The sequence below is a fragment of the Oncorhynchus keta genome, chromosome 34, assembly GCF_023373465.1.
Source record: "Oncorhynchus keta strain PuntledgeMale-10-30-2019 chromosome 34, Oket_V2, whole genome shotgun sequence".
NCBI lineage: Eukaryota > Metazoa > Chordata > Actinopteri > Salmoniformes > Salmonidae > Oncorhynchus > Oncorhynchus keta.
The window spans coordinates 61,933,704-61,959,207 of record NC_068454.1 but is presented as its reverse complement, the minus strand read 5'-3'; the positions used below and the strand labels follow the sequence as shown (position 1 = coordinate 61,959,207).

Below are 25,504 nucleotides of genomic sequence, written 5' to 3'. Positions count from 1 at the left end.
ATCGGTCATTTAAATCCACTTCAAACAGATCTCCATTTGACAAAGTGGGGTATATACCCACCAAAGAGAGAAATGCACGTGATAAAGGAGTGACATTTTATTCAGCGGAGGCTTTCTAAACGTTTTGCAGGAGACAGGGTTGCCGGGGAGATGTCAGCCAGTAATGGAGTAAGAAGATGGATGACAGTAGGACTAAAGACACCAAACAGATAGATTGAGCACTGTTTTGACAGGAGGCCTAATCTCCCACTCAAATCATATCCTCTCGACTAAACTCGGGTTTGATGGAATTCTACAGATACTGTATGGGTTTAGACAACTAAATGTACTTCCACGAGAGCATAGTTTGCCTCAACAATATAGTATTGTTTGGCTGTCCAATACAGTAGTCTGGCGAGTGCTTACATGAACTAGCTAATCAGGATCATTATCCATGATGCTCCGGATGGAGTTTACAGTAAAGTATTATTTGAGGACAGAAGAGTGAATGAGATTGGCTCTTTATGGATCTGTTGATCTATGGGGTTTTGGTGACAGGGTACAAACAGTAGGGCTTTAGCATTGTGTTACATCTCTCTAGGGATGCATATACCTCCACTTCTAATCACACACACACACATTATCTCTCCCCACCTCCATGTTGGCCCTCTGCCACCTCCTCCACATGCAGATGTCTGTAATAACTCCCCCTTGTAGGTATGTGCTCCACTGTCATCACTCTAAATCACATTTTGTGATGGGTGTTGTTATCGTGACCAGTGAGCTGAGATAAGGTGGAGCTTTACCTGGCATAGACTTATAGATGACCTGAAGCCAGTGGGTCTGGCAACGAATATGTAGCGAGGGCCAGCGAGGACTAGAGCATGCATACAGGTCGCGGTGGTGGGTGGTATAAGTGGCTTTGGTGACAAAACAGATGGCACTGTGAGTTAGTTGAGTAGAGTATTGGATGCTATTTTGTAAATGACCGCTGAAGTCAAGGATTGGTAGGATAGTCAGTTTTACGAGGGCATGTTTGGCAGCGTGAGTGAAGGAGGCTTTGTTGCGAAATAGGAAGCCAATTCTATAATTCATTTTGGATTGGAGATGTTTAATATGAGTCTAGAAGAAGAGTTTACAGTCTAGCCAGACACCTAGGTATTTGTAGTTGTCCACATATTCTAAGTCAGAACCGTCCAGAGTAGTGACGATAGTCGGGCAGGCGAGTGCGGGCAGTGAACGGTTGAAAAGCATGCATTTGGTTTTACTAGCGTTTAAGAGCAGTTGGAGGCCACGGAAGGACTGTTGTATGGCATTGAAGCTTGATTGGAGGTTAGTTAACACAGTGTCCAAAGAAGGGCCAGATGTTTCTTGATTATCGTGGATTTATCGGTGGTTATAGTGTTACCTAGCCTCAGTGGAGTGGGCAGCTGGGAGGAGGTGCTCTTATTCTCCATGGACTTTACAGTGTCCCAAAACTTTTTGGAGTTGAGCTACAGGATGCAAATTTCTGTTTGAAAAAGCTAGTCTTTGCTTTCCTGACTGACTGAGTGTATTGGTTCCTGACTTCCCTGACAAGTTGCATATCGCGAGGACTTTTCGATGCTAGTGCAGAAAGCCACAGGATGTTTTTGTGCTGGTCGAGGGAAGTCAGGTCTGGAGTGAACCAATATCTGTTCTTAGTTCTACATATTTTGAAAGGGGCATGCTTCTTTAAGATGGTGAGGAAATGACTTTTAAAGAACGACCAGGCATCATCGACTGATGGGATGAGGTCAATATCCTTCCAGGATAACCCGGGCCAGGTCGATTGGAAAGGCCTGCTCGTAGAAGTGTTTTAGGGAACGTTTGACAGTGATGAGGGGTGGTTGTTTCAGTGATCGCTGTGATCGCTGAGATCCTGATTGAAAACAGCAGAGGTGTATTTGGAGGGCAAGTTGGTCAGGATAATATCTATGAGGGTGCACATGTTTACGGGTTTAGGGTTGTACCTGGTGGGTTCCTTGATAATTTGTGTGAGATTGCATCTATCTTAGATTGTAGGACTGCCAGGGTGTTAAGCATATCCCAGTTCAGCCCAATTCTGATATTTTTTTTCTAATATTTGGTATTTTGACCAATCACATCTGATCTTTTCACATCAGATCTTTTTCAGAGCCCAATATAACAATAATGTGCATTTGAAAAGCCACTTATACTTACATTGGTTCAAAATACCGCCTTCATCAAGGCAAAGGGATCTGTCCTCTCCAGCCTGTGGATTAAGAAGGACAGCTGTCGTTTGGTATGATCACATATCTTCCCTTAAGCTATGCTATTCTGGTGAGAAGACTTGCTAAAACCAGTAACCGAAAGGTTGCTAAGACGAATTCCAGAGCTGACAAGGTAAAAATCTGTTGTTCTGCCCCTGAACAAGGCAGTAAACCCACTGTTCCTAGTCCGTCATTGTAAATAAGAATGTGTTCTTAACTGACTTGCCTAGTTAAATAAAGGTTAACATTTTTTTTTAAATAACAATGTTACGGCATATTATCTAGAGCTTCCGAAAGAATTGAATGAAACTTGCAGAACAACATAATAAAAAATAGATCAGAATTGGCCTGCCTGTGTAAACGTAGACATTGAGGCTGACTAAGAGGTAACATAATAGAACATTTAATGGAAAACCTCATCAACACCAAGTTACAGTAGAATACTGCAGAGAGAGAGAGTGGCGTGGTCATCAGCAGCCTTGCAATATTCATCAGAAGTGTAGCTAAAGCAGCTCAGCTAAACTGTAGCTCCAGTGCATTCATGCCTGATAAACCCAACTGAAATACAGTGGAAAATGCCAGTAATTGCCTGCTGATGTCCAGAAGAGTTTTCTTACTATTAATAAACACACAGTCAAATGTGAATTCAGTTGCTGGGTATTTCCGCATGTATGATTTGAAGTGTTATGGTCCAAATTAATAGCAATGGGGTTCAGATTGACATGGTGAGGAGATAAGACGCATGGCCATGATCAGTTATGGGGAAAACCATCAATATCCTTTATAGGTAACTGCAGTATATCTTCATCCCTGTCAAAACTTCTACCGAAGTCGAAGCTTCTCCTTGTTCGGGCGGCGTCACCGGTCTTCTAGCCATCATTGATCCATTTTTCATTTTCCATTGGTTTTTGTCTTGTCTTCCTACACACCTGGTTTCAATCCCATTTATTACCTGTTGTGTATTTAACCCTCTGTTTCCCCTCATGTCTTTGTCAGAGATGATTTGTTATTCAGTGTTGTGTTGTTTTTGTATTGGTGTGCAACGGGGTCCTCGTACCCACTTTGTTTATTGTTACATTGTGTTTGGAGTATGTTTTGTTTATTGTTACATTGTGTTTGGAGTATGTTTTTTTATTGTTACATTGTGTTTGGAGTATGTTTTGTTTATTGTTACATTGTGTTTGGAGTATGTTTTGTTTATTACTACATTGTATTTGGAGTACGTTTTGTTTATTGTTACATTGTGTTTTGGAGTACGTTTTGTTTATTGTTACATTGTGTTTGGAGTACGTTTTGTTTATTGTTACATTGTGTTTGGAGTATGTTTTGTTTATTGTTGCATTGTGTTTGGAGTATGTTTTGTTTATTGTTACATTGTGTTTGGAGTATGTTTTGTTTATTGTTGCATTGTGTTTGGAGTATGTTTTGTTTATTGTTACATTGTGTTTGGAGTATGTTTTGTTTATTGTTACATTGTGTTTGGAGTATGTTTTGTTTATTGTTGCATTGTGTTTGGAGTATGTTTTGTTTATTGTTGCATTGTGTTTGGAGTATGTTTTGTTTATTGTTACATTGTGTTTGGAGTATGTTTTGTTTATTGTTGCATTGTGTTTGGAGTATGTTTTGTTTATTGTTACATTGTGTTTGGAGTATGTTTTGTTTATTGTTACATTGTGTTTGGAGTATGTTTTGTTTATTGTTACATTGTGTTTGGAGTATGTTTTGTTTATTGTTACATTGTGTTTGGAGTATGTTTTGTTTAATGTTACATTGTGTTTGGAGTATGTTTTGTTTATTGTTGCATTGTGTTTGGAGTATGTTTTGTTTATTGTTACATTGTGTTTGGAGTATGTTTTGTTTATTGTTACATTGTGTTTGGAGTATGTTTTGTTTATTGTTACATTGTGTTTGGAGTATGTTTTGTTTATTGTTACATTGTGTTTGGAGTATGTTTTGTTTATTTGTTATTATACACTCCATTACACTCAGTTTGATTCTCCTGCGCCTGACTTCCCTGCCACCTATACACACGACTCTGACAATCCCTGTTTCTTCATTACCTGGGTAGGCCTACAGCATATGTAATTATAAACTGGGTGGTTCAAGCCCTGAATGTTTATTGACTGACAGCCATGGTATATAAGACTGTATACCATGGGTATGACAAAACATTTATTTTTACTGCTCTAATTACGTTGGTAACCAGTTTATTATAGCAATAAGGCACCTCAGGGGTTTGTGGGTTATGGCCAATATACCACGGCTAAGGGCTGTATCCAGGCACTCCGCGTTGCATCGTTCTTAAGAACAGCCTTTAGCCGTTGTATATTGGCCATATAGCACACCCGCTCGTGCTTAAATATACCTCAAACAGTATCCAATGTATCACATTTCTGGTTGAGCCATATTTTCACACCATAATCCCACTTGTGGTTTTGCTAACAAAACCTTGGCTTGCCTCAATGTCATGTGTGCAGAGCAATGCATGCTGGGCCGTGTCAGTGCGGCCCACTCACTGCTGGCACACGTCTGGTCTGTTTGAAGTGATCCCCACAGGGTCCAGTCAACAAACATCTATGCTGGTACCATCCTGTCCACCATGGTGAAACACATACACACTGAGGAGGATGTGTATCTAGTCAAGTCTATTTGATTGGGAGTATGTTTCTGTTCCAACAGGGAGCAAATAACACTTTGATAGGTATTACTCATTTCCAGTGTACACACCGAGCGAGAGATCAACTTCACATTCTTGTGAGTGTCTTTTTTTGATTTCTATAATTTCCTCAATACCAGAAAGCTTGTAAGTAAATGTGTTTAACCTCTTGCTGCTACCTGACACGCAGGCGTCCCATCTAGACATCTGGAAATGCAAATGCGCAGGGCGCTGAAATGTTGCGCGATTTTTAACAGAATGTTCGAAAAAGTAGGGGGTAGGAGTAACAGGTTAAATTGGTTCCCCTTGGAGCGGACGAGGTGCCGCTTTAAAAGACCAGAGGTTAAACCAGTAGCATTTCACTTCATCTAACTTGAAGTGATAGTTGCATGAGTTGCAGTTTGGAGAATACTCAACATGATAGACTAGACAAGTAATAAAGTCATTGAATTGCCCTCAAGGAATAAGTCTAGGAAGACAATTGAGTGCTCTGTTGAGGCAAGGCAGACTAAGGTAGAGAGCCTTGGGACTCCCCTGAGGACATGCACACAAGCTCGCACGCACTCACACACCATTTTATTTCATGTCAATCTACCACAAACTGCAAAGAAAGGAGAGAAAGGAGTATCATTTTGAAAAAGCAAGTTGTGGAAAATAGGAAAGGGTGAGGTGAGGTTTTTACAGTAACTTTCGAAATATGATCTACTTAGACAGCTAAGTTATGACTCAGTTCCTTTTTTCTCTCCCATTATTCAGATATCTGCTGCTCTGGTTTTAGCATCCAGGGGTGGCCTGGGCTGGTCAAAACATCCATCAGTTATTGACTGCTCTGGTCTGAGCGTCCAGGGGTGGCCTGGACCGATCAAAACACCCATCCATTATTCATGCCTGGTTGTCTGGGCACAAGGACAGAGGTGCAGCAGCCAAGTCATCCCTAAGTGATGATCTATAGGCGCGGGAGGTGATAAACTCCCAACAACAGGACATTGGTCAAATGTATTCAGCTTACAGTAGACTACAACGATGTGGGCAATATACAACAACAATAAAGTTGTTTGAGGCTTCTATTGTGGAACGGGGTCAAATAAGAGCTGTTTCAACAAGTGGACTAGGCTGTGGCCAATCAGTTGTTTACTGCGCGATCATGCGGGCGCGCTGCGCCGTTCCTTCTTTTTCCTCTGTAATGAATACGCTATTGTCCGGTTGGAATATTATTGAAGATTTATTATAAAAATACCCTAAGTACTGATTGTAAACATCGTTTGACATGTTTCTACAAACTGCATGGAACTATTTGGACTTTTCATCTGGATTTTGTGCTCGCGCATTGTGCCTTTGGAATAGTGAACTAAACCCGCAAACAAAACAGAGGTATTTGGACATAAATATGGATGTAATTGAGAAAAACGAACATTTCTTGTGGAAGTGGGAGTCCTGTGAGTGTATTCCGACGAAGATCAGCAAAAGTAAGTGAAGATTTATAATACTATTTGTGACTTTTGTTGACTCCACAACTTGGCGGGTAAATGTATGGCTTGCTTTTGTGGCTGAACGATGTTCTCAGATTATTGAATATTGTGCTTTTACCGTAAAGATTTTTTGAAATCTGACACAGCGGTTAAATTAAGAACAAGTTTATCTTTAATTCTATGTAAAACATGTATCTTTCATCAAAGTTTATGATGAGTATTTCTGTTATTTGATGTGGCTCTATGCAATTTCTCCGGATGTTTTGGAGGCATTTCTGAACATTGCGCCAATGTAAACTGAGATTTTTGGATATAAACATGAACTTGATCGAACAAAACACACATGTATTGTGTAACGTTAAATTCTTGTTAATCTAACTGCACTGTCCAATTTACAGTAGTTGTTACAGTGAAAGAATACCATGCTATTGCTTGAGGAGAGTGCACAGTTATGAACTTGAAAATGTATAAATAAACCAATTAGGCACATTTGGGCAGTCTTGACACAACATTTTGAACAGAAATGCAAAGGTTCATTGAATAAGTCTAAAATTTTGCACATACACTGCTGCCATCAAGAGGCCAAAATCTAAATTGTGCCTAACCTGGAATATTACATTTAGGCCTTTCTCTTGCATGATGATGATTTTAAAAAACTTTTAAAAACTTGTTTTTTTTATTTGTATTATATTTTACCAGATCGAATGTGTTAAATTCTCCTACATTAATTTGACGTTTCCACAAACTTCAAAGTGTTTACTTTCAAATGGAATCAAGAATATACATATCCTTGCATCAGGTCCTGAGCTACAGGAAGTTAGATTTGGGTATGTCATTTTAGTTTATTTATTTTTTTAAAAAAGGGTCCGATCCTTTATTACATGAAGGTCAGTCAATCTGGAACATTTCAAGAACTTTTCAAGTTTATTCAAGTATAGTTGCAAAAACCATCAAGCGCTATGATGAAACGGGCCCTCATCAGGACTGCCACAGGAAAGGAAGACCCAGAGTTACCTCTGCTGCAGATATGTTCACTAGAGTTAACTGCACCTCAGATTGCAGCCCAAATAAATGCTTCACAAAGTTCAAGTACCAGACACATCTCAACATCAACTGTTCAGAGGAGACTGCCTGAATCAGGCCATCATTGTCGAATTGCTGCAAAGAAATCACTACTAAAGGACACCAATAAGAAGAAGAAACTTGCTTTGGCCAAAAAAATATGAGCAATGGACATTAGACCAGTGGAAATCTGTCCTTTGGTCTGATGAGTCCAAATTACAGATTTTTGGATACAATCGCCTTATCTTTATGAAACGGATGATCTCCGCATGTGTGATACCCACCGTGAAGCATGGAGCAGGAGGTGTGGGGGTGCTTATTTAGAATTCAAGGCACAGTTAACCCGCATGGCTACCACAGCATTCTGCAACAATAGGCCATCCCATCTGGTTTGCGCTTAGTGGGACTATCATTTGTTTTTCAACAATGACCTAAAACACACCTCCAGGCTGTGTAAGGGCTATTTGACCAAGAAGGAGAGTGATGGAGTGCTGCATCAGATAACCTGGCCTCCACAATCACCCAACCTCAACCCAATTGAGATGGTTTGGGATGAATTGGACCGCAGAGTGAAGGAAAAGCACCCAACAAATGTTCAGCACTCCTTCAAGACTCATGAAGCTGGTTGAGAGGATGCAAAGAGTGTGCAAGGCCATCATCAAGGCAAAGGGTGGCTACTTTGAAGAATTTAAAATATAAAACACTTTCTTTGGTTACTACATGATTCCATATGTGTTTTACATAGTGTTGAATGAGTAGGTGTGTCCAAACTGTTGACTGGTACTGTACCTAGAAAGAGTCCCAGAGAAAAATGTATTTCTTTATTTGATTACATTGTGTCCCTGCTGCCTGAACACTGCAAGGGCTGGACACTCCTGGGTTGGGCATTACAGGGTGGAAGTATTCCTGAGAGAGGATGATGAGAGGCTGTTCAGCAGGAGTAGCAAACAGAGAGGAGACAAACATCTATTTATTTAGCTGTTCTTTTCTGTCCAGCTCCAGTGCCATGTTTGGATGTGCGTAAACACACTCCTTTCATGGATCATACAGTAGCTCCACCCACCTAGACAGTATGTATGATTCTGCAGAGAAAGAGAGAGAGAGGTCCCCTCTGGAAAGGGCACAGCCCAACATGAGTCACGTCATCATTGTCATCTTTCCCTGGGTGGAACCTCTCAGTGTGCATAGTCAACCTGGGCTCACTACAGCAGTCAGCAACACCATGTCAAACAGCATGTCATCCCAGCATCCATTTTAGTTCCCTTCACTGCTATATGGATATTCAAAGAAAAAACTGCTGTGGATGCAGTCGCAGTACCTATAATGAAAAAGTGAATTATAAGCATCTGTGGCAGTTGCCCTTGCTACAGAAAAGTTGAATATACAAAATATTGTACTATTTGAGAGGGCTTCTTCATGTCAGTTTTGAGAGGTAACAAGGGAAGGAAATAGGTGATATAGGCAGAGGGAGACAACTCAATGAGCTTGTTATACCCTTCAATGATGTAACGGGCCATAGGTTTTAACAGTCCAGTACTTGAATTGGATGTTGGTGGTATCCATGTCAAGGGGAACTACTTTGTACCACTCCTGTCCACCTTTAAATAGAGGCTCTGATTCCCTAATAGATACTATTGGCATTTGATTATACCTACTGTAATGCCTGAGTTGTAATGCCTACGTATGAAATAATAGATGTGTAGAGGGTTTTTACCATTTTCATGGTCGTTTCATGACTCATAACAACAATGTTGTCGTCAATCTACTGTTTCAAATGTAGCAGCAGGTGTAGATGCTAACACAATAATGCCAAGCTTTGAACTGAAATATGAGAAGACAGTGATTATGTGTGCTGGATTGTGAAAGCTTGGAGAGGAAAGTATAAAGCGTCCTTGCTGGAGAAAAGGAATCTTACAAACAGGAAATTGTACACTGCAGTGAAATACCAGAGAGGAGAAGGTAATTTCTCTAACAGAACCCAAGAATATACTGCAGGGATTATGGGAGGAGAAGATGATGATGCTGGGGACTGGGGTACTCTCTATGCAGATATCCTCACCACTGCATTATGTAGAAAATATGGCAAGCTCTCCATGCTCAGTGTTATGCATTGGATTAATACCATTTGGTTGTTGTTGGACTCTGACGAAAATAGCCAATGTGAAGCGTATGAAATGACTACTTTACAGCTACAATGTTTGCTCTCTAGTACTGCGTGCACTGGGGCTATTTGTTGTGCTATTGTGCAGCTACACTGTGTGGTTTACTACCGCTTTACCGTTTGGTTTACAACATTACGTTCCTCCGAGGTAGATACCCCATATGGCAGATTAAAAGCACATTTGCTGTCAGTGGAAGACTGATGGTAATGTGCTTTGAGAACTCCGTCGAGAGACAGAAAAAAGGCATTGATTATCTCTCAGTTGTACGCTAAATCTATAAGAGAGTAGAAATGTAAAACACGTAAGTATGTATTTGACCGATGGCCTGTGTTTCTGGGTTGCTAGGTGGTGATGGAAGTGGACTGTCTACATTTAGCAACACCTGCACTGGTCAAGTGATCTCAACGATATGTATTGGATACTGGTGGATGAGAATGAGAATGAGTTGAATGTCTGTGTTGCTGGTCCACAGGCTATTTCAGCCTGTCTTAGGATGTGTTATGTTAATGCAGTAAGCCCCAGTGCTCACAGCCATCGCAGAGTGAAGTTGTAACTTGTGACAGGTCTAATCTTTGAGGACAGCCCAGAGCACACCCTAATCAGCAGAGGTAGCAGGCAGAAAATAAGACCACCAAACTGTCCAGCTCCCTTCCCTGTCGTCTGGCTAACTGTGGAGGCTGGACCTGCTGTCTCATATCCACCATACTCTCTCTCTTCAATGGATAACCTCCATTATATTGTTATTGTATCGATTAGATCAACTCTCCCTTAGTATAACCACCCGCGGAGCTTGATGTCTCAATACTTCCCCAGTTTGCTGGTACTTGATGTACTTGATTGTACTTATGTGCCACATCACACACAGCTCAAGGAGACCAAATAGCCACTGTATTTAATAAATACTGCCTTTAACACCACTTTAGCAATGGCTCGTCTGGCTTCAAAGGGTTGTTGAACAAGCACAAACAACAGAGGGAGTAATATCAAAACTCCAATGGAGATTATGCACTGAAGAGGAATGTATCATCATGGGCATGACTGTAGCTGTCATCAACCTGAGCTGCCAAGTCATTCTCAATGTATTCTGTTTTACCCTGTACTCTACAGTACACACACCTTTCAGATGTAATCTCTTAAGGTTACACTACAATGAGTATTGCAGTATCAAAAGAGTAGGGAATCAGCCAAGAGACTGACGGAGGAATTACTGCAAGGTTAGATAAAAACATACATTTATATATCTGAGTCACCAACAGGCTTTGCAAGTAGCTACAGCAGGACTTGATTGACAACAAGCATAACAAATGAAAGGGAGGGTAGTAAATAGTGTGTCACTATTTGGCAAGCACTGTAATCCAATCCATAGGCCTAGTCAATTAGATTATGAACTGATGTAAATCACAAAGCTTCCAATCTTCCAATCACATTTCGATCTTAATAAATAGTGTGTTAGCCTATAAATGTTTATTTTATTTGGCTATCATTATATTGGTAAAGGCCATATTGTAGTTGATCCTATCCAAGGTGAGAACACATGGACATTGTAACAACATTCTATGGCTATAGCCTAGTAAACAAAATGTAACAATGATTGTGAATAAATGATTGTAAAAGAGATAGGTGTCAATTGTTGTCAAATTATTTTACAATCAGATCGAATATTTTTCCCTGAAGGCCCTTTCTATCAGGCCAACATGTCAATCAGTAACCGTAGCCTATCCATTCTAGACGCTGGGACAACCCGAAGATGCCTTCAAAAATCGACTGTATAGGCCTATGTGTCATGTTTTTAAATGACAAGGTCATTGTAGCAGAACTAACGCGACACTGCACTGACAAAGAAAAAAATAAGTTCTAAGCAAGTTCCGTTCATCTTCGAGATCACAGAGCGCAAGGTCATGTATCGCGTTCTACGCGTAATGAATAGGACGCAGCCGTTTATGCCGCTTATCTTAAAAAATAATAATAAACAGTCTACATATAGCCTATGGTAAAAAATAAACATTCACTGATACTCAACAGTGTGTGCAGCCTATACCTTATGGTTCAGGGTGAATATATGCAATCATCAAATCAAATTCAAGTAGTCCAGACTGGTGAAGGGGCGAGGCGATAAGTTGAGTCATTATTTAAATCAACACCAATTAACCATAAACTAAACTATGAAAGAGTCTTCACCACTATACGTAAATGCACTGTAGCCTATATTTAGCCAGGTTATGTCATGCTTGAGAAGACCTCAGTTTTCAGTAGTAATAATGGCTAAAATGTGATGGCACGGGGATGGAGCAGGGATGCAGGTTTACATTATTACGCACGAGACCACCGGACCAAATTTGGTGGCTTTAGAAATGCTATTCGTTCTTTGGAGATATGTTGTTTTTGTTGTAGAAACGGATGTATATCACTTGTATTTTACACACAGACGTTGACCTCTCTTCTGGCTATTTCACTAACAGGCTATTTAGGGATGGGGTGGGGGGTCATTTTCTATCGGTTGTGCTTTCTTGCTATCGCTCAAAATAACCTCGGCAGCTCTGCGTGGACAGCCGTGGAAAACTATTGACTAGGCTATTTAACACAATTGTTGGAATACTACCCTAAATGCTCTTGATAAACATCGAGTATGACGAAATTTACGGCAAATAAATGTAACTGAGACTTATACTCTTCCTTACCTTTGGTAGAGAAGGTTGGCGTTTTTCCAGTCGACCTCAACTGTATTTATTTGTTAATAAGGTTGTCACCGTGTTAAAAAAAAATCAAAATGTGTTAAATCCGGTCTATGAAAATTGTTCTGTGGTCACCTACCCAGTTTAGAATACAACATAACCCTGTTGTGTGCACAAGGCTGACGTCGTACGCTACCCTACCACACAGAATCGTTCTTGGAGCACCCCCTCCTCTCGAGCATCCCCCTCCTCTCGAGCATCCATCCCTCTAGTCTCGCGTACACAATTCTCTTCCGAGAGGGTGTTCTTCTTTTGCTTCAGTGTGGACGTTAGAATGTCAATGGAACCGTACGCTGTTTGTGATGTGGCATTCATTAATTATTCAAACCACCCGAGCATTTGAAGACATATTTGGCAATATTATAGACGCTATAGATTTCTGCTCAAACTTATATGGATTCGACCGTCTTTCTCGCCATACTAACCAAATTGTTGGTGCATTGAGCTGTGCACGAGATGCCTCTGCCTACACGTGCTGCAGCTCCTGGCTATAATTGGACATGAGAAATGATACTGTTTGATACTGTGTTTGTAAAAGACTGATAAATCATTTGGGAGAAGTAAAAGGTGTAAAATCTTTCGGGAAAGGTATTGCTGTAAATTCATTGGGTATTCACAGTCTGCGCAAACCATAAGTTGTAACTCCAAAATAGACTAACATACACTACCAAACTGTACACTGCACCATACATCTAACCCTAATAAGCCTACATATTGCCATGCCAACTGCAAACCCTGATCTCATCCGACCAAATGAGTTCCTGGCCTTTAGCTTCAGGCGTTACTATAGTCACCAGCCACAGTCTATTTCAGAGATGGCCAACTGCCATTTGGACAGGTCCTACAGGCTGGTATCTATTGACCACAACAGTTATACTCCTATATTTTACCCAATCTCTGCACTGATTCCACATTAGATAAGCCTATACCCTTTCATTCACATAACGTGAGAAGTGATTGACTGAAGCTGTCAAAGTAACCGGTCACATGACCGTGATGATGATGGGAACAGGACTTCAGGACACCCCATAGTACTCCTGACCTCTGATGCTCTGCACTCAGTCCCAGTGGGATGCTCAGTGCATGACTGGCATTATGTTAGAATAGCTATATGGCTTCTCTTACACTCTTCCCTCCACCCTGGCTGACATATGGGAGTAGTACAGTGCAACTTCATCACTGTCTTCCAATTATTTCCAGCAACGTGTCACTGTCTTCCAATCATTTCCAGCACGGATTTGTTGGTGAGAGATCTGATTGGTTGGGGTCGACAGATTAAAGCTGCCTTGTTATTTAATCAGCATTGATGTGAGAGATCTGCATTAGAGTTCCAAGGGACTTCTCCCTCGTAGCACGATCCAACTTGGAAAGCATACTTGAAAAGCATACAATTAAAATCAGAACAGAAGTCAGGAAATGGAACTCTCAGGGTGCTGTGATACCAGCTCAGAATTCATTAGGGAGGCCGTGCTGTTTTTAATGAAACACATTAAAAGATGTTTGGGGAAGTTGTGTTGCCTATTGCTACAGTAAACAAAACATGTTTCTATATGATTTTCATGTTACGAAATTGCATGATAACAATACTGTAATGAACAGAGACCAACATACTTAAACTAAATTCAGATTAATATAATACTATAATCCTTATAATCACTGTATCACTGCAACCACACACAACCCTGAGTAAAATGATCATCCTGTATTGCAGTAGGTGCTTATAATGCTGTACTGTATCTTAACGAGACATCATTTCCACAGGTGGTCCAGACTCCAGTGGAGGGAGGAGCAACAGCTATCCATGCATCACCCTCAGAGGAACCTGTTAGAAAACTGACAGACCTGATCAACACTCCCACACAGCTGCACAAATTGCCCCCAAACCAGTCAGCAGATGGGCTGGCTTGTGTGAGACCCACATAACTGACAGAAAAGATTACAATCTTAACAAACAAATGTGCCTGAAAGTAAACACTGCCCAGACTAGCTAGCATCTCATGTGGCCTACCGTAGAATGGTCTTCATTGCTATTTGCAGCTATTTGACTATTATTTGCCTGTTATTACATTTAATTTAGAAGAATATAGGACTGTGTCATATCTTTGTACTATAACAAAAGTGAGCCTAGCCAGTGCTAGTTTACCAAGAACACATAATTTAATCACAACGAGATCCAATTTCCTGAGCACAATAGTGGCATCATCATTTCCTTCCCTGCCTTATAATTTCATACTTTATGATAACAATATAAGACAAATAATAGAACACTTGCATTGGAACAACTCTTTTTCTTCCAAACGTAAAGTTAAAACGATTGACTGACTATATCATTAAAAACGTATTGATTGCAGCCCCGTAGCTGACATTAAAACTCAGTGGGCCAGTAAATGTAGTCAAAGAATGCTCAGGTATGTATCGCCACCATGTGGCTACCTTGTGAAGTTATGCCTTCATGTAGCGATCGCCGCATCTTAATGACCCGATATTCCACAAGAACACATGAACGTGGCCCATAAAGAGAAAACCCCTATGCGCGTTTGGAGTCAGACCATTTCATTAATTTATTGCTATATTCCGAAACGCCAAGTGTAGCCTATTAGACTTTCCATGTATGATAATAAATAACGTAAAGATAAATATCAACTGTCCCGTTTTCATCGCATTGGTCAAATCTAGTCTACGTCGTGTGCGCTTTTAGTCTATCCTGATTACTCCAGCTGCTCCACTTCGTATTCCGTTTCTGTTCGCGTGCCGTGTATACTTGGTGTCAATGTAACCTACTGTAGGTAGAGGAAAAATCGCCATTGTAACGTTATTCGTTTTTCTCGACTGGAACGAGTACAACGATACTGCTTTGTTATGGTTTTTGGATTTGCCTAAATTTCATATTTATTTAGGGTGGTTTTAAGGACTACAGAGATTGTAACGAAGATGTGGCCCAGAAACCAGGTCGATGAAATATTGGCGCTATCATGAGAGGAAATGGTATGGACCTTTTATGGAGAATCTTAGCGGCTCTGAGCTTCGATTGTTTTAAGGATTCGGCGTCTTCACAGAGGTGAGTGTGAGAAAATAACATTTTCCCAATGACCATAATTGTTTGTATGATATCCCACAGTTTTTTATGCCATTATATATTACAACTGAACAAAAATGTAAAGGCAACATGCAACAATTTCAAAGATTTTACCGAGTTACAGTTCATATAAAGATATCATTCAATTTAAATAAATTATTTAGGCCCTAATCTATGGATTTCATGACTGGAAATACAGATATGCATCTGTTGTGCACCGATGCCTTAAAAAAAGGTAGGGGCGTGGATCAGAACCAGTCAGTATCTAGTGTGACCATCCATTTTCCAGTGCCTCATGCAGCACAAGGCATCTCCTTCGCATAAAGGTGATCAGGCTGTTGTCTGTGGAATGTTGTCCCACTCCTCTTCAGTGGCTGTGTGAAGTTGCTGGATATTGGTGGGAACTAGAACACTCTGTCATACATGTCAATCCAGAGCATCCCACACATGCTCAATGGGTGTCATGTTTGGTGAGTATGCAGGCCATGGAAGAACTGGGACATCTTCAGCTTCCAAGAATTGTGTACAGACCCTTGCGACATGTGGCCATGCATTATCATGGTGAAACATGAGGGGATGGTGGCAGATTAATGGTACGACAATGGGCCTCAGGATCTAGTCACGGTATCTCTGTGTATTCAAATTGCCATTGATCAAATGCAACTGCGTTTGTTGTCCCGTAGCTTATGCCTGCCCATACCATAACCCTACCGCCACCATGGGGCACTCTGTTCCCAACATTGACATCAGCAAATCGATCGCCCACAAACGCCATACACGCTGTCTGCCATCTGTCCAGTACACTTGAAACCGGGATTAATCCGTGAAGAACACACTTCTCCAGTGGCCATCGAAAGGTGCGAATTTGCCCGCTAAAGTCACTTACAACGTCGAACTGCAGTCAGATCAAGACCCTGGTGAGCACAACGAGCATGTAGATGAGCTTCGCTGAGAAGGTTTCTAACAGTTTGTGGATAAATTCTTCAGTTGTGCAAACCCATAGTTTTATCACCTTTCTGGGTGGCTTGTCTCAAACAATCCCGCAGGTGAATAAGCCGCATGTGGAGGTCCTGCACTGGCGAGGTTGTGAGGCCAGTTGGACGTAATGCTAAATTCCCTAAAATGACGTTGGATGCGGCTTATGGTAGAGAAATGAACATTCAGTTCTCTGAAAACAGCTCTGGTGGACATTCCTGCAGTAAGCATGCCAATTGCATGCTTCCTCAACTTGAGACCCCTGTGGCATTGAGTTGTGACAAAACTGCACATTTTAGTGGCCTTTTGTCCCCAGCACAAGGTGCACCTGTGTAATGATCACGCTGTTTAATCCGCTCCTTGATTATGCCACACCTGTCAGGTGGATGGATTATCTTGGCAAATGATAAATGCTCACTAACAGGGATCTAAACAAATTTGCGTCAGAATTGGAGAGAAATGAGCTTTTTGTGCATATGGAATATTTCTGGGATCTTTTATTTCAGCTCATGCAACATGGGACCAACACGTTACATGTTGCGCTTTATATTTTTGTTCGGTATATTATGGAGTCAGAGCCGAAGTGTCAATATCACAGTAAGTAATATTTCATTTCCGTTTTAAGACTAGATTAATAGCATATGGATCATCTATTTGATCCCCCCTCTATAAGAGTTTGTGAAGTGTAACAATATATTTGCTATGAAGAAAAAATCCATCCTTTAGTTGTTACGACAAAAGGTTTGTGAAGCAAAAAGGTTTACCTCCATTCTCCTGCATTGTCTTCATGAGACACATTATGAAAGGTATGAAATAATGTGTTACATGACCACAAATGTAGCCAGAAATGCATCTGACTTTGTTGGAAACCCTTTGTTAAACCAAAACATATCATACAGTGTATATCGTACTGAAAATGCAATGATCTCTGCATGTATGATATGTGTTTTCTATTCAGGATTGCTGAATGATAGTTTCTATACTTACATGATCCTATTACATACCATTTTGCCCCACAGCATTCGTTTGGGATAAATTCATTTTAAAAGATTCACAGATTACTACACTGTATAGTCTTTACCATTGCACTTCAGCAAACACCTTGTCATGCCTACTTCTGCTCCCTCCCTCGGGCACTCAACGTCAACGGTCTACTAACTACCAGTCCTGGAAACCCACATTGCGTAAACCTGGCAACCATCAGGGCGCACACCTGCTCCCCATTGTTAAGCACACCTGGACTTCATCACCACCCTGATTACTTTCCCTTCATATAGCCCTCAGTAATCCTCAGTCATCCAGCAGTATTGGGTTTTGGTCACGTTCAGTACACGTATCCTATTTTGTATTTTCTTCATGTTTATTATTATTAAACTCACCTTCTGTGCCTGCTCCCGGACTCCCTGTGTATACATTACACACCTCTTATCCAGAGTCCAACACCAAACTTCTCATCCCCTCTGTAGGTCTCCAGGCAAGCTGAGCTCTAGCCAGGCAGGTAGTCTGGAAAGCAGCTCCCTGACTGGATCTCTCTCCTTGGGGCCAGACCTGCCTCACTGCCAGTGCTGCATCTCCTACGAAGCCCGTCTGAAACGCCTGTCCTGTGGCCACCTCTACTGTGACCCCTGCACAGACCAGATCGTCAACCTGGCCTTCGAGGACATAGAGGGCCTCTCTGATTACCCCTGCCCCATGTGCAAGTCCCTCCGCCAGCTAGGGGACCTGGGCCCCCCCTCTTATGGGTACCTGGGTACCCCCTCCTTTGGGCCATGTGGGACCCTGCAGCAGCAGGTGGCTAAAGAGCATGGGAGCAGCTGGGGGTAAAACTGAGGCAGTTTATACTGTACATCAAGGGGTGTGGTTAAAAAACAAATGCATGTTGTCCCCTCTCCAGATGAAATACCGTAGGAACCATTTAGACTTTTCAGTTATGTCTTTAGTGTTTTGATTTGAATATTTTAATGCACTGCCTTACACTGAGATTGTGATCTGGTATTGTGTGATGGATAGTGGCTCAGTGTTTCTTCTTTGTGTAATATGGTGGTGGAAGTGAAACTAATGGAAGTGCATAACATTACAGATTATGTCCATTGGTGTGCCATGACATACTGTAAATGGATATTACAGGGTGATTAAGCCAGAGCTAAGTATTAGATGTTTGTGTCAGACAGTTCTTTACATTTATTTGTACTGATTATTATTAGTAGACATTTGGACCTTACTTTAAAAATATTATATTTTGAGTATACTTACTGCTTATGCATTTTAATTTAACTTAATTGTACAGTGCCATGCTACTTTTGAAGTGTTCAATATCATATTGTAAATATATATTTTGCAAAAAAAATTAAGTTTGTGAATTGTATTACTCTGTTTGAAGACTTGAATGATTGCAGAACATCATCATCTGGTCGTCTGGGGTCCATGGCATGCCCTCCATTGTGATCTCTGGCCTGACTCTTCTGCAGACTGGAATATGTTCCGGGATTAATCCGATGGCATTGAGAAGTATACTACCACATCCGTCACCGTCTTCATTAACTGCATCGTTCCCCACAGTGACCGTACATACATGGTCCTTCTGTAGCACAGTTGGTAGAGCATGGCGCTTGTAACGCCAGGGTAGTGGGTTCGATTCCCGGGACCACCCATACGTAGAATGTATGCACACATGACTGTAAGTCGCTTTGGATAAAAGCGTCTGCTAAATGGCATATATTATTATATTATTATTATATTATCCCAACCAGAAGCCATGGATTACAGTCAATATCCACACTTAGCTAAAGGCTAGAGCTGCTGCTTTCAAGGAGCGGGAGACTAATCCGGACATTTTCAATCTCTCCCTGACTCGGCCTGTAATACATGTTTAAAGCAAACCACCATAGTCCCTGTGCGCAGGAATGCAAAGGTAACCTGCCTAAATCAAATCAATACTGACTATTACCCTGTAGCACTCACATCTGTAGCCATGAAATGTTTTGAAAGGCTGGTCATGGCTAACATCATCATCCCAGAAACCCTGGACCGGCTCCGGTTTGCATACTGCCCAACAGATCCACATATGATGCAATCTCTATTGCACTCCACACTGCCCTCAACAAAAGGATCACCTACGTGAGAATGCTGTTCATTGACTACAGCTCAGCGTTCAACACCATAGTGCCCTCCAAGCTCCTGGGACTGAACATGTCCCTCTGCAACTGGATCCTGGACCTCCTGACAGGCCTCCTCCAGGTGGTGAGTGTAGGCAACAACACATCCACCACGCTGACCCTCAACACGGAGGCCCCTCCAGTGCGTGCTTAGTCCCCTCCTGTACTCCCTGTTCACCCATGACTGCGTGGCCGTGCATGACTCAAACACCATCATTAAGTTTGCAGACACAACGGTGTTAGGCCTGATCACCAACAACGATGAGACAGTCTATAGGGAGAAGATAAAAGATGGTATGTTACATTACGGTTGTCCATCGTATCCGATGATGACTTCTAAGTTAACAGTGAATTCTTTGGTGACTGTAGAATCCAATCCGAGATCCACAAACTTTATTGCAGGTGGGGCATATGCAATCTGTGTTGGCGGGGCATGGTTGTATGTCTCCTGAGCTATTTTTGCAGTTTTGTTGTGCTCCCCTCCTCCCAACTATGTACACCGCTATGGCAGAGCTGCCGCCAGGTGGAACGGTCAGCAGCAGCATCCTCCAGGTCTGTGGGTTTGATGCTGCACTACTTCAGCAACGTTTTCAGCATATCGCCGGACAGGATGTAGCTGGCCATACAGGATCTTCCGCGTCAAGCACTTCTGAGACATTCTAATGACATGCTCAAGCCAGCGCAGTTGGTGTTGTGTGATCATGGCATCCATACTCTTGCAGTTGGTCTTTGCAAATATTTCTGTATGGGGCACACTGTCGCACCAGGTGATTCCCAGGATGCGCTTCAGGCATCTTATGTGACCCATGCTTCACAGCTGTGAAGAAGTGTGGTGATACAGACTGCTTGATAGACAGCAACTTTGGTTTGGATGTGGAGATCCCTGTTTTGGAAGACCCTTCGTCTGAGTTTCCCGAAGGCAGTTGATGCTTGCTTGATCCTATATTTAATTGAGAGGTCGATGCTGCAGTCCTCAGAGAGGATGATGCCCAGGTACTGGAAGGATGTGACTGTTGCCAGTGATTTGTGTTCAATGGTGAAGACAGGCATGTTGGGTGGAGGGCTGGATCTCCATTGGTAGAGTGTTGATAGACGGTCCCATCCTGCTATAGACCCTCACAACCGCTACAAGGACGGACTGAAGGTCTTCCAGAGTGTGGCCATGTGCACAGTCATCAGCATACTGCAGCTCAAGAACCCGTGCCGTCAAAACCTTGGTGGCTGCTTGGAGTCTCCTGATGTTGAATAGCTTTCCATCCAGCCTGAAGTCCACTGCAAACCTGCTGCTGTCCTCAAGCTTATTATGGAGAGGCTGGGTGATACCTAGGAGGAAGATGTTAGAGTACAGGTGCCAGCATACGCCCCTGCCTCCCAGCGACGATTACTCCAAAGGGCACTGACTCCTGCCCTCCTATGGCCACCCAAGCCATCATCCCATCATGGAACTGGCAAAGGATGATGTTGACAAATTTGTCTGGACAGTCAAATTTGAGTAGAATGCCCCTTAGTAGTTCCCTGTTTTGTGTCGAAGGCCTTGGAGAGGTTGACGAAGGCCATGAAAAGGTCCTGATGTGGTTCACAGCACTTCTCCTGGAGATGCTGTGAGTTGAATATCATGTCGACTGTACTCCTGTTCTTTCTGAAGCTGCATTGAACTGCTGCCAGAGTCACCTCTGTTGTTTACCAGCCTGTGTAACATCACCTTGGCCAGGACCTTGCTGGCAACAACCAGAAGGGATATTCCCCAGCTGTTTCCGCAGATGGACTTGTCACCCTTGTTCTTATAGATGGTGCAATGTTTGCATCCCACCACTGTTTGGGGATGATCTCCCGGTCCCAAACCTCAGTGATGTACTGGTGGAGTGTTCTGGTGCAGAAGTAACCTCCCTTAAGTAGCTCTGCCAGGATGCTATCAGCACCAGGAGCCGTGTTGTTCTTGAGGGAATGGATAGCTGATAACACCTCTTGGAAGGTTGGTGAATGGTTGAGGTCTTGAATGGGTGGACGGATTGGCAGTTCTTCCAGGATGGAGTGGTAGTAGGAGAGCGCCGATTGAGTAGTGCTTCAAAGTCGTCTGCCCACCTCATCAGGATCTGGTTTTGTCCTTCAAGAGATTCAGACCATCTGTTTTCAGGGGGGTGATGGAGCGACTTCTAAGGCCATAGATAAAAATTGTGCATGTCGTTTTTGTCAGCATAAATTTTGATTTCCTCTGCCTTATTCATCCACCATTCATTCTGCAGTGCACACAATGTTTGCACTTCCTTGCGTGATGCATTTCAACCTTTATCTAACTAGGCAAGTCAGTTAAGAACAAATTCTTATTTACAATGACTGCCTACGCCGGCCAAACCCTCCCCTAACCACGCTGGGCCAATTGTGCGCTGCCTTATGGGACTCCCGATCACGGCCGGTTTTGATACAGCCCAGATCAAACCAGGGTCTGTAGTGACGCCTCTAGCATGCCATTGATGGTGGAGGGTAGCAGATGTGTGGCTGTTGAGAGTAACCCTGTGTGCTTTGTGGATATTGTCTATTATGGTTGTGATGGTGTCATAGTTCTCATCAAACCAGTTCTTATGTTTCCTACCTCTGTAGCCAGTGAAGTGGGCCACTTCCCGATAGAGCACTGAGCTGATAGATGCCCACTTCTGGTCCATGGGGTCCTCTGTGCTCAGAAGAGGCTAAATTTCCCTCAGCCTTTTAGTGAGAGGGTGACGGAACTCGTCCCTTACTGCAGCTTTCTCAAGCTGGGTACAGTGCAGAGGCTTCTTACTGGACTTCTGCAGGCGTTGGGGGATTTATTCTCACCTGGAGGTTGTCCAGTATCATACAGTGATCTGTCCAGCATTCAGCACCCCTCATGGCATGTGTCAGCAGAACGTCATTAGTGTCAGAACATCTCACTATGGCGTAGTTGATCATGTGCCAGTGTTTGGAGCGTGGGTGTATCCATGATGTTTCATATTTGTTCTTCTGCCGGAACAAGGTGTCAGTGAAAAATGAGATTGTGCTCGGCACATAGAGTTAGCAGTCTCATGCAGTTCTCATTGACCTGGCCAACACCATGCCTACCCAGTACTCCACTCCATATCCTGTTGTTCTGTCCCACCATAGCATTGAAGTCACACAGCAGAAAGATCTTGTCATTCCTGGGGATGTGGTGAAAGGCCTCATGTAGTGATTGGTAGAAGCAGTCCTTTGCCTCATTTTCTGATGGTAAAGTTGGTGCGTATGCACTGAGAGGAGTAGTGTAACAGTATAATTTTAAACCGTCCCCTCGCCCATACCCGGGCGCGAACCAGGGACCTTCTGCGCACAACGACAACAGTCACCCTCGAAGCATCGTTACCCATCGCTCCACAAAAGCCGCGGCCCTTGCAGAGCAAGGGGAATTACTACTTCAAGGTCTCAGAGCAAGTGTCGTAACCGATTGAAACGCTATTTAGCGCACACCGCTAACTAAGCTAGCCGTTTCACATCCGTTACACTCACCCCCCTTTTGACCTTCCTCCTTTTTCCGCAGCAACCAGTAATCCGGGTCAACAGCATCAATGTAACAGTACAACTTTAAACCGTCCCCTCGCCCATACCCGGGCGCGAACCAGGGACCTTCTGCGCACAACGACAACAGTCACCCACGAAGCATCGTTACCCATCGCTCCACAAAAGCCGCGGCCCTTGCAGAGCAAGGGGAATTACTACTTCAAGGTCTCAGAGCAAGTGTCGTAACCGATTGAAACGCTATTTAGCGCACACCGCTAACTAAGCTAGCCGTTTCACATCCGTTACATTAGCATAACGCATCTTGGCTAGGGGGATATGGAGAGACAGGAGACTTTCACTTAGGCAGACAGGTGTTTTTGGTGAGGCTGGGTAAAAGGCCGTTCTTAATTGCCAGTCCCACACCATGCTGATGTTGTCCACCCGAAGGGTAACCTTTCCAGAAGAAGGTGTAGCATTCTTCCTCCTCTTTCAGGGAACCTTCATCCAGGAACCTGATCTCACTCAGGACAGCAATGTCAATGGTGTAGCGCCTTAGTTCTGCAGCAATCAAATCTGTTCTCCGATGGGTCTATCACCATTATCAACAGTGTCCAAAATAGTTCTGATGTTCCATGTCGCCAGTTTCAGGGGAATTATTATTGTTAGCATTTTTCGACCGCTGAGTGGAACTCTGAGAGGTGCGGTAGCCTATCCAGGATGGAGTGAGTGGGCAATTTTTAGGCCACCTTTTCTAGGCCTCAGCTGGGGTGAGCAGTGTGGCTCCTAAATAGAGCTGCTCAGTCACACAAGGGTCTGCCAAGAGCAGCCTCCACTCAAGTCCCAACTGCTGGCGACCATAATAGTCCTGTGCCGCTGGCGTGCAGTGGTCTGATTTTTAAGGGTGCATTCACTCCTGCCCCCGTCACCAGACACCCCAACACCACCAGACTTTAGTCCGCTTTCCGGTCGATGGCTTCACTGAGGACAGAAGTGGATACCTGCGCAAAGGAAGTTACTTAAAGTGCCACTGAGGGTGCACAATCCCCAACAGAACTACTTCACTGGAGGACGGTGAATTCCTGTGGCCAGGATGACCGGTATCTTCCACAGCTGCAGGAGGCTGCCGGATATCCAAACTGTCGGTGTCTGCCTGCCGCCAGCACGCTGCTTTTCTCTCAGGGTGTGCTCCCCTTGCCTTTGTCGTACCAGCCTAACCCACAAGGCAGCAGGGCAGTGGTTGATGGCTGCCAGGATGTGTCCACACAGAGGTGGGCCTGTACAGATGCATCTCTGGGGCCCACTGCTGCTCTGTGATCCCCTGCCGGATAGCCTGGAATTTCAAGACAACCAGTTAACTGGGAGGAGGTCAGAGAACTGGCAGTGTGGTGCTGGGACAACAACCTCTCCCTCAATGTCAGCAAGACAAAGTAGCTGAACATAGACTACAGGAAAAGGAGGGCAAAGCACGCCCCCATTCACATCGACTGGGCTGGGTGGAGCGGATTGAGTGCTTCATGTTCCTTGGTGTCTACATCACTAAGAACCTATCATGATCCAAACACACCAACACTGTCCTGAAGAGGGCACGACAACACCTATTCCCCCGCAGGAGACTGAGAAGATTTGGCATGGGATCTGAGATCCTCAAAATGTTTGACAGCTGCACCACCAAGTGCATCCTGACTGGTTGCATCACCACTTGGTATGGCAACTGCATGGCATCCGACTGCAAGGCGCTTCAGAGGGTACTGCGTATGGCCCAGTACATCACTCAGGCCAAGCTTGCTGCCATCCAGGACCTCTATACCAGGCGGTGTCGGAGGAAGGCCCTAAAAATGGTCAAACTCCAGCCACCCAAGTCATAGACTGTTCTCCCTGCTACCGCACAGCAAGCGGTACCGGAGCGCCAAGTCTGGGACCAAAAAGCTTGTTAACAGCTTCTACCCCCAAGCCATATGACTGCTGAACAGTTAGTCTGCATAGCCATTTGATTATTTGCATTGACCCCCTTGTTTTATTCTTATTTATTATATTTTTTTTGCATTCACTCTTGCACAGGCTCATTGTACACCCACTGGACTCTAACTACACAGTCACACATACTACACTGACATTCCAACATAGACACACACATGCATATTGACGCCACACACATACATTCACACTCTTCACATACGCTGCTGCTACTCTGTTTATTTATTTATGCATAGTCACTTTACCCCGACCTGCATGTACATATTCCCTTGACTAAACCCGTACCCCTGCACATTGACTCGGTACCGGTACACCATGTATATATCCTAATTATTGTTATTTTGTTACTTTTTTTCTTTTAGTTTATTTAGCATAACTCTAAATTGTTGGTTAAGGGTTCGTAAAGTAAGCATTTCACGGTAATGTGTATACCTGTTGTATAATTTGGTTGCCAGAGGATCAGTTCACTAGCAGGGGTGTCCTTCTGCCTGTAGACATGGCCGACACAAACACAGACAGACACAGC

The 25,504-nt window shown here is 43.2% G+C and overlaps 2 protein-coding genes across 2 annotated transcripts in view; one reads left to right on the top strand and one right to left on the bottom strand.

Moving 5' to 3' along the window:
* Nucleotides 1–12,703, bottom strand: part of LOC118367602 (synaptic vesicle glycoprotein 2A-like) — a 55,459-nt gene extending 42,756 nt beyond the window's left edge. Inside the window, exon 1 of the mRNA XM_052494281.1 lies at nt 12,259–12,703. The gene's annotated coding sequence lies outside the window, so the exon portion shown is untranslated. The remainder of the gene's footprint in view (nt 1–12,258) is intronic.
* A 2,100-nt stretch (nt 12,704–14,803) lies between these two features.
* LOC118366542 (uncharacterized) lies at nt 14,804–18,728 on the top strand. Its single transcript, XM_035749158.2, has 2 exons — nt 14,804–15,370; nt 17,830–18,728. The coding sequence occupies exons 1-2, from the start codon at nt 15,285–15,287 to the stop codon at nt 18,185–18,187; spliced, it is 444 nt and encodes a 147-aa protein (XP_035605051.1). The 5' UTR covers nt 14,804–15,284; the 3' UTR covers nt 18,188–18,728.
* Nucleotides 18,729–25,504: the final 6,776 nt, after the last annotated feature.